The following is an 18,351-nucleotide window of genomic DNA, read 5'->3' as shown; positions in this document are numbered from 1 at the left end:
TTAGACCTTTAATATATATATTTTTTCCCCTGATGAGGTTGGAATAAAGAGAGCTGCTTTCCTTTACCTCTGAATAAATGTCATTGAGAAAAGTTCTTGTGGACTGGCATTTTTGGTTTTTAACAATTTAATTACCAGACCCAGATGCGTACTTACCCCAAAATAAAGGAACTCCATCTTTCCAGAGTTGAGCCTTTTTTTGTTGACTCAATAATGACAGACGCTGGGACAGATTCTTAGGAGATGATGTATTGAACCTCTTTGTGGGGAAACGGAGGCTCAGAACTGGCCCTGTGCCCGGGGTCTTGCTGTGCCCTCGCTGCAGAGCTGCGTTGGCAGTCATTCTAACCTCTGTGGTCTGTTGCAGAATGCAACAGCTGATGTTTCCCCGAGACATGACTTGCTTCCTTAGCCCAAACAACAAGAGTACATCGAATTCAATACATTTCCCTCTATTGTCACTGAAAAGAACGTCAACTTTTTTAAAAGTTCCTTTTGTAAAAAGAAGGTTGCTCTGCTGTGGTGTATACTGGGCTATTTTATGTGAGTGTCTTAGTTTAGCCAGTTGTCTTAAAAAACCAATTTAGAGGGACCCCCAAGGCTGATGAGTACAAGAAACCATAGATGAGTGCCTACTAGGTGCAAGTCACTGTACTTTTAATTATAAAGGAATAACCTTGAGTGATCAGATGGTTTGATCAAGTATAAGACCATTGGCTGCCCGATCTGTGGTGGTGCAGTGGATAGAGTGTTGACCTGGAATGCCGAGGTAACTGAAACCTCAGGCGTCCCTGGTCAAGGCACATATGAGAGGCAACAGCTACAAGTTGATGCTTCCCATTCCTCCTCCACTGCTTCTCTCTCTTTCCTCTCTGTAGAAATCAATAAATAAAATCTTTTAAAAAAGTATAAGACCATTGGTGTAAGCAGGGGGAGGGGGCAAGGGTCAGGAGGACTTTGGTGCAGAAAGTAGCATGTGGCATGAGATTGGGACCTCCTGATTCACAAGTCAGTCCGCGTGGAAGGAAGTTGGTTTCCCCTGGTGTCTGTATTCAGTTTAATGATCACTGCCGTATCTGGTGTCTGTGTGCTGGCCAGGGAGAGTCAGAGCTGCCGGGTGGGCCAGTTCTGTTTGAGCAGCTATACGTCCATCTGGGGGTTCCAGGGTCTCGGGTTTGCCAATCTAAACGTATTCGACTTCATGGAATTTTAAAAATCTGCCTTGAGGGAACAAATTGAGAGGTCTCTGGGTTATAATTACCACATCCCATGTCCCAATTAATAGCTGAGCTTGTGTTTCTGGCTATACCAGTGGTTTATAAGTTTTTGGCTACCATGTCCCACAGGGACTCATAGGCATTTTCAGACATTAGCTCATTAATTCTAACATCCAGTATGAATTGAGTAGCATGACCATAGGTTTCCCCTAAAGCTAAGGGCTGCTTGCTTTTCATTCTAGACCTTCTAGGATTTTGGCTGGGGTGGGGTGCCAAGCTGGTGGGGGGTGAGAGGTGCAAACGGGCTGCACCAAGTCTTGGAGGTGGGTGTCATTCTCTGAAGTTGTCCAGCCTTTTGGCAGTTGTTTCTGCTGTGACTGCAGAGCTTCCTCCAGGGTCAAGACCAGAGGACAGCAATGTTGGCTCTATTTCCTCCTCAGGGTACCGAACCTCATGGAATCTCTGTTGCAAATGAGGCAACTTTCTAAGTCTTGAACGTGGACACACCTGCCAGAAGACAGCCAGGAAGAGTCAGGAGTTCTTCAGGATCAGAAGCAGAGACGGCATGGGGAAGGGAGGGTTCAGCATTGGCAAGAGCCTTCTGTGAGTCAGGGCTTTGCTGTCTCAGTCAGCCTGTGTAGTAATCCTAACAATGGAATGGATGTTGTCTGTCATCCCCAGGTTTTTAGATCAGAATTCTTTTGGATTTGAGTCTGGGTTTGTGATTCAAATCCTTTACTGCCCCGAATTGGGATAGATCAAAAGGGAATCTCTTGGTAAACTATCCTGTAGAAAGTCCCAATGTAAAAGTAAAGCTTCTCTTTTAAAAACTGGGCTATTATAAAGAACTTGGAGCCTTAGGAATTAGATTGAAGGGTGTGCATAATATAGTAAGTGGGAAAAAATGACTCCCAACCCAGGCAGGAAAGCTTCCTTCTTGCCCTGGCTCTCGTAAAAACCAGATGTGTAACACCTGGGTCCATTCTGTCTGTGTTAAAAGAAGGTTTTGCCTGGGATCCTAAGGCATTTTGCTCAGACACCAGAAAGGATAGCTTGTGGTTTATAATCCAAAACCTTCAATGTTGTCATAGCAGCCACTGTTAATTTTTTGACTTAAAAATCTCTTACGAGTCTAAGTACTGTATTCATCATTTCCAGAGTTGGGAAATTCCTTTTTCTTTTTTACCTATCACTTTAGGAGTTGTAAAGTTCTAGATGCTGTGTTTGAAATCCTTCAGAACTAGCCTGTACCTGGATTGAGGGCAGCCCCGCCCCCTGCCCCGCCCCCTACCCCGCCCCTGGCCGACAGCTTGGGTTCATAAGGCCAGCCTTCCCATACTCAGAAACAAACCTTGACCTTGACACCCATGGTTCCTGGCCCTCTTGGCCTGTGCAGCAACTCCCTCTGGGGTGGCATAACCAGGATGTTGAATTAATTGCCCTTCCTATTCACAGGACTTTTTAAGATTGGAGTTGACTTTATGATTTATGGGCTCCATTTGCTTTTAGCTGTTTCTTTTCCACTCCTGTTCAACTCTATTCCATTTTGTCATTGCCTGATAATTTAATGTCCTGTGTATTATCCAGAGTTTGAACACAAGGCAACGATTTACTGTATGGGGAAGTACCCAGTAGTTGGGCTGATTTTTTCCCCCCTTAATCCAAGATTCTAACAAAAGCCGTTGTACCAGCAGTCCATTAAATACTCAATAAAACTCTTTAGAGAAAGGGGCAAACGCTCAGTATGTAGTGTGGCTTTAACCATGGAATAAAGGATCGGAATCAGATAACTATCCTTGGTGAAGTAAATGCCATGAGTCAGTTTCTCTAAGGAACTGTGTTGATGGAATGGAAATCAGCCTCACCTGAGCCTTTTCGTAGATGCATGGCAGGGTCCAAGCGTATTCTCTGGGGAGCCCTGCAAAGCACCGCATCTGGTCCTGTGTGAGCCCATTAGCTCTGTCTCTTTTTGAAAACCAGGCTGCTTGAGTCAGTTGTCCTAAAGAATGCAATTTTCATTCCACTTGCCCTTTAGTTGACAAATACTGAGAACGTATCTTGCCCTTTGGTTTCTAACCTGAGTCTTTCCTGATCTTTTATGAAGGTGGTGTGTCATCTGAGTGCCTGATTATTCTTGGCTAGTTGTGATCTGGAGGAAAAGGTAGAGATGATGGGAGCAGTCCTGGAAGGAAGCATGGCCTTTCTCTCTAACATGCATCTATTCCTTACTCTCTACACCGGAGTCCTGTGTGCCAGCCACTGTACCAGGCGGTGGGTCTTTCGCACCTGGGGACTTCAAGCCTTCGCAGAGTGGGTGGAGGGAGCCTGGAGGACATAAGCAAACTAAGTTTCGCTGGAGATGTACTGGCTTGCTCAGAGCATTTAGTCTATGAGGAGTGTCTACTCACCGGTTTACATCAGGGTGTATTTGTTTAAGACCAGAATCTCAGCTGAACCTCTCAAGGGCCTACATCTAGAACCCTTCTGAGGACCTCATGCAGCTCTGCTGTCTGTCCTACAAGATCTGTCGTCACTGCTTCTCTCTGCATATGTGTGCTCTATTCTTCTCCTCATCTGACTTCCTCTTCCCTGAACGATACACCCTGTCCCCTTGATCTGCGTGAACGCCCTGGTTCAGTGCTCACAGCCATCTGACTATAATCTCTGTGTCCTTGTGAGCTGGTATTGTTTGGGCTGTATACATCCACAGCCCAATTAGCTGTGTCCTGGTTGAAAGAGCTGTGGGTGGCTTTGGCATATTTGTATGTCCTGCAAGGTTTGCCTTATGGTTGCTGGCACTTCGCCAGGGAGAGATGAGGCTGAAGAGGAAGGCTAGGGTCAGGTTGTGGAGTCGTGTGGTCTCTGATAAGGAATTATTTTTGTGTGTGGTAGAGTATACATAATATAACATTTATCGTTTAACCTTTTTTAAATGTACAGTTAAATGGCATTAATTACATTCACAGTATTGTGCAAGCATAGCTAGCATCTAGCTCCTGAAATCTTTCATCTTCTCCAAGTGAAACTCTGTACTCATTACACAACTTCTTGTTGACTCCATCTTCAGCCCCTGGTAACCGTCATTCTGCCTTCTGTCTTTATGGTTTAGGTTACTCTATTCCTCATAAATGAGGTTGTACAATATTTGTCCTTTTGTGACTTGCTTATTTCAGTTAGCGTATTGTCCTCAAGTTTCATCCATGTTGTAGCATGTGTCAAAATGTTGTTTAGCCATTCACACATTGATGGATTCTTCAGTTGCTTCTGCCTTTTGACTATTGTAAATAATGCTGCTTTGAATATGGGTGTACAGATACCTGTTTGAATCCCTGCTTATACCCTAAAGTGGAATTGCTGGGTGATATGGCATTTTGTATTTCTTTTCTTTCCTTTTTTTTTTTTTTTTGAGGATCTGCTAACACATTTGAATATTGTCTTAAAAACACTGGGGAGTTATGGCAGGATTTAAAGTAGGGTTTACTTGATCTGATTGTGATTTAGAAAGACATCTTGGGCAATGTTGTTCATAGATTGGGAAGGGAGAGGGCTGGCAGAGGCTGTGGTGCCCAGACAAGGCAAAGAGACCACTCTGAAGGCTCTTACCTTCCAGGTGAGATTTGATGAAGGCTGTGTAAGCAGTTGCATTGGGCAACAGACGGGAAGAGATGGAAATGGGAATGATGAGGTGATATAGTCAATGCAAAAGGTTGGCTATGAGGGAGAAGTAGGAGACAGGGAGAGGCCAAGAATGAGAAACTGAGTCATTTGTGCCTTTGTGGAATTTAGGGGGTGTTAGGCAAATAAGTTTATAAAATGTGATTTTTATGCTCATTTTGTTAAAAATGGCAACTGCTCATGGGATGATGCTGCCATGTCATAGTGCTGATTGCCTTTCTGCTTGGGAAGGGGCTTGGTTATGCTAATGTGTGCTGGAGGCAGTGTTTTCACACCAAAAAGTTTTAAAAAAGAGGAGCTAGGAGGCCATTTTGGAAGAGGCCACATGGTAGCAGAGAAGAAGCAGTCAAGATGGAGGCGTGCAGGTGGGAAAAGGAGGTGGCTGAGGCTAGGGGGGCCTTTGATTCTAGGAAAAACCAGAAAGATTCTCCTGGTTGTGGAACAGGAGGACATGTGAATGGGTTTTGGTGCCCGTGTGTTTGTTTTTTACTTGTTGGCTGGGCTGGTACAAGTCTAGAATAAAGAAAATGGCCCACCAGTTCTTGGCTCTGTTGTTTCATTACAATCTATCCGAATCAAATGGGAACCTGCACAAGCCAGGTGGCTGTGATGGCTGTGACTACTGGCTGTACAGGGGGAATACGAAGATTATCTTTGTTTGTTTTTGTATTCTGGTAGGGGATGGTAGACGATGTAAGTTCTGAACATGTATTCAGATGTTAGACACAGCCTTGTGGTAGAGATGATTGGTGGGCAGGCTGTTGATAAAATGGGTTGCTAATTTGGGGGAGAGGATAAAGTAAAGAATAAAGGGGCAGATGGGCATGCAGTTTGGCTGAATTTAAAAGCGTTTGGGATATTATGGGTGTAGCTCCGCAGTTTCCCAGTTCCTGTGGGTCTGCTTCACATTCCTACCTTCAGGCAGAAATATACACATCAAAATTTATAAAACCAGAAATAATGGCAATTCATTGGCGAATGAAAGCTAGGTTTCATAAAGTTTTAGACTAAAGCCTTGAGTGCGTTGAATTTGGCTTATATTCTTTTTTGCTCATCTACATTTTCTGATATTTCCTGTAGTTAAAACATGTACTTCTTTTCAAAGACCATTTGACATTTCAGAAGATGCTTATTTTCTTTTCTTGACTCTCTCGCTGGACTCTGAGCTCCTGGGGTGGGAATGGGGCTGGGGAAGTACCATGATTGTTCATGTTGTGTCCCCAGAACTTAACACAATACCAGCGACCAGCAGGACTCATTGTAAAGGGTGGTTGAACTGAACTGAATGGAAATGTAATCTAACTGGTCTCCAAGATGAGATTTTTATGCTATTTTAAAAGATCCAGGAAGGAAATTCCATTTTTCTCAGCCACTTAGCTCATTCATTATATTAGGTACTGAGTCGCATCCTATAGACTTGGCCCCTTTTGCCTTTGTTCTACCATCAGAATCTGCCAAGATTTGTTTTGTTCATGAAATCTTGCCACAGTGGCCTCAATTTTTTTTTAACTTAAATGTGTTTCTCATGTTATTCTTAAAAGCATTAGTGATCTCATCTTTGGGCCAAATAACTCAATTCTGTTTCCTGTCCTTGGTTGATAATATTATGTTTTGGGGGGAATGATTCAAAGTGGCTTGAAGCTACAGTCATTATTTTGCCTCTGGTCAGCTGTGACAGGGCCAGCCCACCCATTGCAGCTATAAGAACCTGCATTATTGAATGGCTCACTTGTCAATCATTAATTTGCATACTTGTTTTCCCTTTGTGTTTCTCTGAATGTCTGCCATGTGCCAGAGGTTGTGCACTCTGCGTTTGGGGAAATAAAGATGAATAAGGTGCAACTCTTGACACCCAGGAGCTGATTCTGTAGAAAGGGGGCTCTCATGCATACACAACCACCATACAGGGAGGCTAATGAGTAGAACTGGACTTGGGTAAGAACAATTGTTCGTATGCTAAGAGGACTCCTAAAGGTGCTTTCTCAGTCTCTGATGTATAATGCTAATGATCTTACAATAGACGTGTAAACATTCTCATTTACAGTTACTAACTCCATAGATAACCTGCTTTCCTTAAGTTTTTCTGTAGGAGTGACCTTTATGGCTTTGCTTTAAAAGTTCCTTCGTGGTCATGCAGTGGACAGAGCGTCGGACTGGGATGTGGAGGACCCAGGTTCAAAACCCCAAGAAGTCAACTTGAGCATGGGATCATAGAAATGATCCCGTGGTTACTGGCTTGAGCCCAAAGGTCACTGGCTTGAGCAAGGGGTCACTCTCTCTGCTGTAGCCCCCCCCCCCCAGGCACATATGAAAAGCAATCAATGAACAACTAAGGTCCCCGTAAAGCCAGTAGCCACGGCCACCATCACAGCTGCCTGGCCAGTGCAGGTTCGCATTTGATTCGGACAGATGGTAATGAAACAATGGAGCCAAGAACTGGTGGGCCATTAGCTTTAATCCTAGCTTGCACCCGGCGGACAAGAAATACACACAGTGGGAAAACACTTCCCTTTCCATTCAGGGCTCCCAAAGCCACTGACTTATCCGAGTTTCCTAGAATCAAAGGTTTCTACCTTACCAGCCTTATTCACCTCTGTTCCCCATCTCCTTCTCTCTGCACAAACTCTACACAAACAGGCTTCTCCTTCAGCACCCTGCCATCTTGGCTGCTTCTCCTCTCCTCCACGTGGCCTTTCTCTGCTCTCCAGCATGTGCTCCTCTGTCCCATTTTATAGTGTAGAAATCAAAACCTTTAATCCAATATACAAACAAGGAAGTCTCTGATACAGAGTCACCTGAGGCATAAATGGTATTCCTCATGAGAGTGTACCACCCCACATCATGCAACAGTCAAGGGTGTGGGGAAAAGCTTAGTTTTGAAAAGATCTTAGTATTAAAAGGGTGGGAAAGGCTTAGTCTTAAAATTAAGCCTTAGGCTATAACGACCCTGCCTGCTTACAGCCTGTCCCCCACACCCAATGCAAACTATTAACGAGCAAACATATATATCATATTTACAAACTTATTTGACCAACAGTGCCGCAATGAAGACTTGATGCTTCTCATCTCTCTCCCTTCCTGTCTCTGCGTCTGTCACAAAAGGAAAAAGAAATGAACAGTTTCTGCATATTTAAAATTATGTTTATAACTTAGTGTTGATCCTTGTAATCATTGCAACCTCAGATCTGATTTGTGAACGTTTTTCAAGTTCCACAGCAGACTGTTCCAACTTAAAAATGCACATTTGTTCTCATATGCGGTACCTGGAGAACTTGGGATAACATGATAATATGGTAGACCGCCAGACACTATAACTTAGCTTGGATGATTAACTTGGAGTAGCTTTTCAGTGTTCTTTTAATATCAAATAAGTAGAATGATGTTGCATTTCATATGGATCTGCCATCTCTTTTGTCATCTCTTCTTTGGGCCTTTTGGGTTTGGGAGTGCTGGTCTCGACATTCCCAAGCACAGATGACATTAAACGTGGTGGGTGAGCCTGAGTAGGCGGAGGCGCAGTGGATAGAGCGTCGGACTGGGATGTGGAGGACCCAGGTTCCAGACCCCGAGGTTGCCAGCTTGAGCGCGGGCTCATCTGGCTTGAGCAAAAAGCTCACCAGCTTGAACCCAAGGTCTCTGGGTTCAAGGTCGCTGGTTTGAGCAAGGGGGTATTCGGTCTGCTGAAGGCCCGCGGTCAAGGCACATATGAGAAAGCAATCAATGAACCACTAAGGTGTCGCAACGGAAAACTGATGATTGATGCTACTCATCTCTCTTCGTTCCTGTCTGTCTGTCCGTATCTATCCCTCTCTCTGACTCTCTCTGTTTCTGTGAAAAAAAAACCCAAAAACAAACAAAACAAACAAACAAAAAACTGTGGTGGGTGACTTTAAGGTTGGTGACGGGATGGACTACTTATATTTAAATGTTAGGTTACAGATGGCCATTTTAAGATGGTATGGGACATTTATTTATGCTGCATGCTTTTGGATTTCGAAGAATTTTCTTGAAATGATGCTTTCACTGTTTAAAATGGTATGTTTCACTTAAAAGATGTGAGTGAATGAATTGGTGTACATTGAAATATTGTTAATAATTTTGGAAGTTTTTGAGATAAGAATAAATGGGGAAAAGAAAGGTTGCGATATATATTTTGGGTTTTTTTTTTTTTTTTTTCATTTTTCTGAAGCTGGAAACAGGGAGAGACAGTCAGACAGACTCCCGCATGCGCCCGACCGGGATCCACCCGGCACGCCCACCAGGGGCGACACTCTGCCCACCAGGGGGCGATGCTCTGCCCATCCTGGGCGTCGCCATGTTGTGACCAGAGCCACTCTAGGGCCTGAGGCAGAGGCCACAGAGCCATCCCCAGCGCCCGGGCCATCTTTGCTCCAATGGAGCCTTGGCTGCGGGAGGGGAAGAGAGAGACAGAGAGGAAGGCGCGGCGGAGGGGTGGAGAAGCAAATGGGCGCTTCTCCTGTGTGCCCTGGCCGGGAATCGAACCCGGGTCCTCCGTATTTTGGGGGTTTTTTGATTGGAAAAGAAGAGCTGGGGCAGCCACGGAGTCACCTGACCTCAGTTGGTGCCCGGGCTAAATCAGCACCTGTAGATAGAGACCCTGCTTCGAGGCTCCTTCGTGGTTATGTTGCTTGTGTTGCTTTCACCAAGGTTGGGGGAAAGAGGTTAGGCTTGGCATGATGATGAATATCTAACAGTGCTGTAATACTACATGTTGGACACGGAACATCGTGCTTATGTCAGTTAGGGATCTTGGTTGCTTGCAGTTCAGGAATAATATAGAAACTCAGTTGCAGAGAGGTTGGAAGACCAGGAAGGATACAAACTTGGAAGGAAGATAGGAACCATGGAAAGGCTGGAGGGCTGGGCAGCAGTATGCGTAGCTGCAGCCATGCTGCAGGAACCAGCTGGTCTTCTTGCCCCTGCTATTGCTGCAGTGAGTAATGAGATTAACCTCCAGCCGCCACCATCAGCTTTCAGTCACCCAGGGCTCCAAATCCCAGGAAGATGTGATTGGCTCTGCATAAGCCATGCTGCTTGGGGTGGCAAGAGAGAAGATCTGTCTTTTGAATTCTGTAATGGGAGTCGGACACTACTTCACACTAGATTACTTGTTATCACAAGGTTACTGGGAGGTCCTTAAAAGCTAAGTTAGGTGCAAATAGGAACAGGACTGTGTACTGGATAGTGTCTCCTTTAAAAAAATAAAGACAAATGGCTACTATGGCTCTCCCCTTTGGCTGCCCAACATTCACACAACACCTTCCTTACCATACCTATGCTTATGAAGGTAAAAATGCCCCCCGCCAAAGTAATGCAGTTCTCTCTGTATGACTGAACACATAGCCACCTTGTCTTCAGAGGTTCTGTTCTTCTTTGTAAAGATTTCCTTTGTCCATTGTCTCCTGTGGCCTCAACTAAGATGAGCACCGGGGATAGATGGCTTTGTTGTTCTTATGAGTGGGAGTTGTTGGGGTTGATTGTGTTAAAGATCAAGCAATTGTAAGTCACTCACTGTCAGCCAGTGTAGATTCTTTAAATGTATTGTTGGCTACCACAAGCAATCAGTGAACAACCAAAGTGAAGCAACTGTGAGTTGATAACTTCTTGCTTCATGCCTCTCCTCCTCTCTCTGTAAAACCAGTAAAGTAAAATCTTTAAAAAATGTTGTTGGCTTTTAAGGTTTATTTGCTACCATAGATTAATACAACCCAAACCGGAGATACCGTCAACTTCCCAAACTTCTGAACCTAGAACTTGGTGTGAGAACTTGTCTCCTGGCAATTGGAACTGGCCTGGGTGTTCTGCAGGGTGTTTTAGTTCTACCTGGGAACAGTAAGAAGCAGGAGAGTGGGTGGTACCTCTCCTGTGCTACATCTTCATGGTTGGTGGCAGTGCTGGGCCTTTCTCAGGCCACGGAGACAAAACAGGTGTCGCTTGTGACGGGTCGCACCTGTCACCTCCAGTCTGAAGGACTCTTAGCAACATCATGTGTTCTCACTGGCTTTCAGACAGGCTGGATTCACAGTGTGCTTGTTTTTTTTTTTTTTTTTCCTGTAATCCTTAAGAATTGCCAATATATAGTCCAGTATCTGAATTTTTCTCGAATTCTTTAGAATTGCAGGCAGAAGTTCCAAGACGTAAGACACACAGGCCATAGTTTAATCAGTTGTTTTAAAGATTTTTTGTTGATTGGTTTTAGAGAGAAGAGAGAGAAAGAGAGAGAGAGAGAGAGAGAGAGAGAGAGAGAAAGAGAGGGAGGGAGGAGTGGGGAGGAGGAGGAAGCATCAACTTATAGTAGTTGCTTCTCATATGTGCCTTGACTGGGCAAGCCTGGGGTTTCGAACCAGCAACCTCAGCATTCCAGGTCAACGCTCTGTCCTCTGTGGCGCCGCTGCTCAGGCCCAGCTGTTTTACTATTGAATATCAAAGATGATCATCTAGCCAGTCTAACATGTAGGTCCTCATGCCCTCCACCCTGTGGCCTTGGTCCAGCCAGCCCATGCTCTTTGGCATGTTACTTACAAAACTCCACTTCCTCCTACCAGCTTCTATTATTAGGTAAGATGCTTTCTGTTACAAATAGTGAACAATCCAACTCCAACAGCTTAAACAATAAGGGGAAGTAATTGGCTTCCTTGACTGAAAACTTGAGCGCTGTGGGCAGGCCTACCCATGCAATTTGATCCAGAGGTTCGTGATGTCATCAGGGCTCCTGTGTGAGTTCTCTTCTGTATACTTGCTGGCCCAGCCCTCTTCCTTGCCTCGTCTTCCTCCTCAGGCCAGTCCTCCTGTGATCCCAGTGGTCGCAGCAGTTCTATGTGTCACGTCTGTAAATCAGGCCATCCAAAGTCAGGTAGAACTTTTGTCCTAATATTCCAGGCCTCAGGCTCAGTTCTGTGACCAGCTCTGAATTGATGACTCTGGCTGAGAGATGGAAATGCGTTGCTTGACTTAGTCTAGATCAGGGGTCTCAAACTCGCAGCCATGCGACCCGCCGAACAATTTTGTGCGGCCCACAGACTAATCCACAAAGTTCAAAATATTTTGGATAAAATTAAGTAAGCCTAGGGGCCTACTTGTATTTTTCATTTCTCTAGCATCCTAGCTAGATATTAGCTTAGTTAACAGCAGTTGTGATGCGAACTACAGTTTCTGGTCGTTTTGTGACACTGAGTAAACTGCATGTACGATTGTGCTTGTTGTACTGATTTTTTTTTGTTTTTAACTGCAGTGAGAAAAGTGTTGCGTAACAGTTGCCTTCTGTAGACCTAGTGCAGCCCGCCGAACAGCTGTGATCTTGCTCTGCGGCCCACATGCTGAGTTGAGTTTGAGACCCCTGGTCTAGATCATGTGCTACATTCCTGGAACAGGGAGATAAAATTGGCTTCCCTGGAACAACAAGGATTCCCATGGGGGTCTTGGGAAGGACGGGTGTTCCCATCTACGCATCACACCCAAGTAACTTCACTGCTCTTCGCAAGTTCTCATTTAGTTTTCCCGTGTGAATTCTTCTGATAGTTTATGGAAACCTGGAGTCAGCAAGTGATTCTGACAGTTGTTCTTATGGTAAACATTGCTCTTTTAGAGAAAAGAAGTCAATTTTTTTTTTTTTTTTTTTTTTTTGTGGAGCAAATATACCAACTAATTTCACTGAGATGTCAAAGTAAGCAAAGTCAAGGCTGGAGATGGTAGTCACGAGAACGGCAGGCTGTCCCGTGGTAGGACGAGAGGCGGTGTCTTTTTCGCAGAGGCTTCTGGGCATCTTAGTGAGAATGAGGGCGGAGCCACTATTTCCTCCTCCTAGATGCCACAAAGACAAACGAAACAAAACGGTACTTGAATGACTAAATGAACGTTGGTATTACTTTTTCACTTGGTTTATTTATTGTATTTTGGTTTACAACAGTTGTGTTTTCAGAGTTTTCCACTTTTACCAATTGTCTGGAACTCGGCATTTGTTTTGCCATCTTCCCAGTCTGGGATTATAAACTTGGGGATAGAAGTGTAAAAATTAGAACCTATACAAACTTCTTGAAACTCATATTTGAAAAGAGGGTGAAGCAGGTTTACTGCCAGAGAAAGAGACTGGCTGCTCAGTTCTTGTTACCTGCGGGAACTGTTGCCTTTTGCAGCTGTTTCCTTAAATAGACTTTATGTACAGGAATCCACCCCAGGGCAAGTGTTTCTATTCAGCCTCTTTGCTTAATTTAAATTGCTGGTTTGTGGTGGTTATTTTTGAAACTCATCTCAGGTTGACAATCCCCCTTAATCCCTAAACCATTCTTCTCTCATCTGCCAAATTATATGTAATGAATCGCAGTTAGAGTGCTTTTAGCATTTCACCGAGTCTGAGAACTTGAAATTTGATTTAAATGTTAATTTTTTGTGACAAAGGTTGGCCACTCACGTTCCTATTCCTGTGCAAGTCTCTCCATGGCCTTGGCATGGGGCCAGCCTCCCCCCCTTCCCCCGCTTCTATGGCATCTCTAGAGAATGGCAAGCCCCCCCCATCTTTTTTGTTTTAAAATAGAGTCTGGCCTAGTTCAAACTGCATGAAACCATTCTTAGTGCTACTATTGTTGGGTTTTAACGATACCTGGGGCTATTTATTCCAGGTGTAGTTGTCAGGAAACCAAAAAAAAACCCCAACATATTAACAGTTAGTTGTATTTTCTTCTTTTGAATATTAAATACTTGCTTGTTGGGTCTTCTGTTTGGGGGAGAGCCTCTGCTTCTGCTTGGTCTATTTGGGCATTTCAGTGTATACTTAAGTTCTTTTTAGTGGGGAGAGAAAGAAAGTATGTATTTGTGGATTCATAAAAATCATTAGTAATTAATGAAGAATTACATAATATCCAGCCTACCCCAGTCCTCCTAGTTCAATTAAATGTAGTTTCTGTTGCTTCTCATAGACCTATTAGATATTCTAGACTAGAATTGGAGCACCTTTATTTAATTTGCTTTTTTATTTATTTATTTATTTATTTATATTTTTTATTCATTTTTTGGAGAGGGGGGAGAGAGAGAGAGAGAGAGAGAGAGAGAGAGAAAGAAGGAAAGAAAGGGGGGAGGAGCAGGAAGCATCAACTCCCATATGTGACTTAACCAGGCAAGCCCAGGGTTTTGAACCGGCGTTCCAGGTCAATGCTTTATCCACTGCGCCACCACAGGTCTAATTTGCTAAGTTTTAAGGAAGTAGACCAATCTTTATAAGATACAATATGCCAGGTGACTCCATAAGAATCAAATGTACTGTTCCTTTAGCGTTGGGCATATGAATATACATGAGTATATGCTGCATGCTAATTTTGTTTTGCTATTTTAGTTGTGTGGTTGTTGGAATGAGAATTAAGACCATCGAGGTCATTCTTGGCAGGTTACATTGCATGGGCAACCTCTGGTTTCCAAGTGGGTTGTGTACTTTTCTCTCTACGTCAGTGTTTACACCTGAATGAAGCTTCCCTCCATAGATGCAGTGTTTTAAGTGGTGATTGAGTTCTTTAACAATAACCATAAAATGTATTTCTTAAACTTTCTGAGCTTTTTTATCTTAAAATGAGGATAATGGTAACAACTCACAGAGTTTATGTGATGATTAAATTACTTAATGCATAAAAAGTTCTTAATACTCTTATATGTGTCAAGTACTCAATGTATATTAGCATCATTTTTTCAAACTTTTATGTATTGATTGATCTTAGAGAGGAAGGGGGAGAAAGCATCCAGTGGTTGACTCCTGTCCGGTGATGGAACCCGCAACTTTGGCATATTAGGAGGGTGTTCCAAGCAGCTGAGCTGTCTGGCCAGGGCAGCATCACTTTTTAAACATTCCGGATGTCATCATGGAATACTGAGGGATGTCACCTTGGGGGGAAGTAGGTTCCGATAGGTTTAAGTCTGACATTGGTTTATGAAGTTTAATGGGAAGGGTTGGGTTCTCTTGCTAGAGTTTTGCAGCTTCTGATTGAAGAGAGGGGATGGAGTAAAGAAGAAAATGGAGAGCCTGGCTTCCTGGTGTTTTTTTCTGTACAAGGACTTTGTCTAGGACGATGGACTGGGAGGGAGGTTCATTTGTGGCAACAGAATGGCAAATGGGGCTTCTAGTGGTGTGGCAGTGACTCTAGCCACCTCATAGGCTTTTGACATAGGTTGTAGGGAGAGACAGGTGAGGGCCATTTGGAACTACTACCAGTGTTTTATTTCTCCAGTTGTGTTAAGAATACATCAGAAATAAGTTTGCTCATTTAAGTCGACCCTTTTCTCGTCTTTCCTACAGCTGGAAACTATGGCCAAAATGGAGGTGAAAACGTCACTGCTGGACAATATGATTGGAGTTGGAGATATGGTTCTTTTAGAACCTCTCAACGAGGAGACCTTCATCAACAACCTCAAGAAGCGCTTTGACCATAATGAAATATATGTGAGTAAGCACTGAAGATCATGCGTGGGGTTTAGACTTTGTATTTTGTAGCAGAGAACTGGCTTTCCTTCCTCAAATTCTTCTCTCTTTTTTCTGTTCAGAGTCCAGAGGTATTTGTTTATACCCTCAGAAAGAGTTTGTGTTTGCTCATTTGGCACATGAGTAATACTGATATGAGCAAGTGAATCTGCTTTTCATATGGTGTTTCTAGAGTGCCAGCTGTGTGCCGAGTATTGCACTAGATGTTGGGGGCATTCTAAAGCAAGCAGAAGAACGCTTAATTTCTGCCTTCTGGGGAACATTCATTCAGTAGTTGTTTTGAAATCTAAAGGCATCTTCTTGGATGCCTTCATAAGATTAGCCTTCTAACCTTTGAGAAGCTACTCATTAAAATGCAAGGCAGCGAACTGTCAAAAAAAGATAGGAACCTTCTTGACATTTATAGTTAGTAGAGACAGGAGCAAATTACTAGATAGAAATATGTGTTTGGTTCCTGGAGGTTTGGAAATAGTCATGTCCTACTTACTATACAAAAGTATAATATATATATATATATTATATACACAATAATATATATATACACAATAATATATATATATATATATCACAAAAATTAGAGGATTTTTTTTTCATTTTTTCCGAAGCTGGAAACCGGGAGGCAGTCAGACAGACTCCCGCATGTGCCCGACCGAGATCCACCCGGCACGCTCACCAGGGGGCGATGCTCTGCCCCTCTGGGGCATTGCTCTGTTGCATCCAGAGCCATTCTAGTGCCTGAGGCAGAGGCCACAGAGCCAGCCACAGAGCCATCCCCAGCGCCCGGGCCATCTTTGCTCCAATGGAGCCTTGGCTGTGGGAGGGGAAGAGAGAGACAGAGAGGAAGGAGAGGGGGAGGGGTGGAGAAGCAGATGGGCGCTTCTCCTGTGTGCCCTGGCCGGGAATCAAACCCGGGACTCCTGGAGGTAGAGCACGCCAGGCCGACGCTCTACCGCTGAGCCAACCGGCCAGGGCCTTGAGGATTTTTTAAATGAATATGAAGCGATGAAATATTCCCTAATTTTTGTGAGCAGTATATATATACAAAATTAAAACCTATCAATATATACAATAATAGGAGGAATTTTATGTTGTAAATATTCTTTATAAAGGATTTCACAGTATTTAACTATCAAGTTTCTTAAATATATTTAGAACACGAGTGAAAAATACATTTATATGCAGTTTTTCAGGAACTTGTAGAAAGTTCAGAAATTTGCATCTCTCTGTTCAGGTTGAGATGCATTGTTAACTAAACCGAGGAAATGGGTGTAGATTCTCTATACCAGTGGCTGAGAAGGAAACAGGATGGATTGGTTGGAAGTACGTAATTTTAATAGATTCTGCAGCACTTGTTGAGTTCTTCTTGTTATAGTGTGTCTGTGTTTGGAGATGAATGGGATTATTGGGATCTGCTTCAAATTTTTCTGCTAATATGGGAACAAACAGTAGGAGGAAATAATCAGTAAATAAAAGGAGAAGTCATGACTGATACAAGTAGGATCGGTAAAGATGTTGGTGGAACTAAAATATTTTTTAAAATCATATATGCAAAGTCATATTGTTTTATGTCACCTATAGCTTTCCTTTCAGATAGCCAGTCATGTTTCAAGGACAGTCACCATCTAGAAATTGAACTTTTTGTCTTTGCCGATTTATATTGTTGGAGGTAGGGGAAAGTTGACAGTGCCATGAGATATGTGGATACTACTTTTGGGACATTAATTTGATAATTGGATCTGAACAGCTTCAGAGATGTTAGGTACAATTCTGATTCAAGTGGAAAAGGTATATAAAACGCTGCTTCCGAATAGGGAAGAGGTATTGTTTGGCTTGTCAGTGAGGCCTGGTGTCACCTTCCCTCAAAAGGATAGCAGATCGGCTTTCAGGTGGGAAAACCTTACGGTTCTGCAGCTTTAATTAAAAGTATGGTCTGATATCAAATAAAAGGCAGACTCTGAACATTGGTCTCTGTGGTACGGATCGGAGGAATCAATTATATTGTAACGAATGCTGCTGATCGTTTTTCCTTTTTGGCTCTAAGAGGCCCAATTCTCTTCTAAATTAATTGAAAATAGGATGGAGAGTAGAACATTACATATATTCAAATACCTGATTTGCTGTGCCCACTAAAAATAAAACAATCCTCCTTTTAACAAAATGTCAAGTGTTAACATTCATGAGTCGTTTAGCAGATTAAATGTCTGGTGTCAGCCCTACATAATTTTATTTTTCAACTATTTTAAGAATGCCCTGTCTTCTATAAAAAGCAGAAAATTGCTTTCTGCTTTCAGATATTCATGTCAGTTAATGTTTTCCGTGATACTTTAATGGGAGGTTATGGGTTTGTACATAGCGAAAGGCCCACTGACTTTGGGTACCACAGTGGGATGGGATGGGACGTGGGGACAGGGAACGGTTACTCTTTTAGACTTCTGTATTATAGGACTTGTTAAGTCAAGCATGTATTGTTTTGTAATTAAAAAAAGTACTGTACAGTAGCCTGACCTGTGGTGGTGCAGTGGATAAAGCGTCGACCTGGAAATGCTGAGGTCACGGGTTCAAAACCCTGGGCTTGCCTGGTCAAGGCACATATGGGAGTTGATGCTTCCTGCTCCTCCCCCTTCTCTCTCTCTGTTTCTCTCTCTCCCTCTCTCTCTTCTCTCTGAAAAAATGAATAAAAAAAAATACTGTACAATAAATTTGTCACAATCTCTACAACGTCACAGGTCATGTATTACATCCTTGGGAAATCTGTTTCTGGCTTTGATTCTGATAATATTTCTGCCTTGGTTTTGTCTATAGGTAGCTGTTAAATTGTTTAGTCCGATGCCAAAGTCCAAGTTAATGTGACACACAATATTTTACTGTCTGGTACTTCACTTTGATTTTTAATTCTTTCCCAGAAAATAAAGGTGCAGGCTTTTGAAAAATCTCTTTTGTAGTCTCATAGCTTTATTAGATTGTATAAAAGTGGATGAT

The 18,351-nt window shown here is 43.1% G+C and overlaps 1 protein-coding gene across 5 annotated transcripts in view; it reads left to right on the top strand.

Moving 5' to 3' along the window:
* Positions 1 to 18,351, top strand: part of MYO1B (myosin IB) — a 207,433-nt gene that overhangs the window by 31,461 nt on the left and 157,621 nt on the right. For all 5 annotated transcript variants that reach the window (XM_066279246.1, XM_066279247.1, XM_066279249.1 and 2 more), the window contains exon 2: positions 15,190 to 15,333. In XM_066279246.1, coding sequence (XP_066135343.1) covers positions 15,199 to 15,333 — 135 coding nt within the window. In that variant the 5' untranslated portion in view covers positions 15,190 to 15,198. The remainder of the gene's footprint in view (positions 1 to 15,189; positions 15,334 to 18,351) is intronic.

This window comes from Saccopteryx bilineata, chromosome 5 (genome assembly GCF_036850765.1).
Source record: "Saccopteryx bilineata isolate mSacBil1 chromosome 5, mSacBil1_pri_phased_curated, whole genome shotgun sequence".
In the NCBI taxonomy this organism is placed as follows: Eukaryota; Metazoa; Chordata; class Mammalia; order Chiroptera; family Emballonuridae; genus Saccopteryx; species Saccopteryx bilineata.
This window is presented reverse-complemented; position numbering and strand designations above follow the sequence as displayed.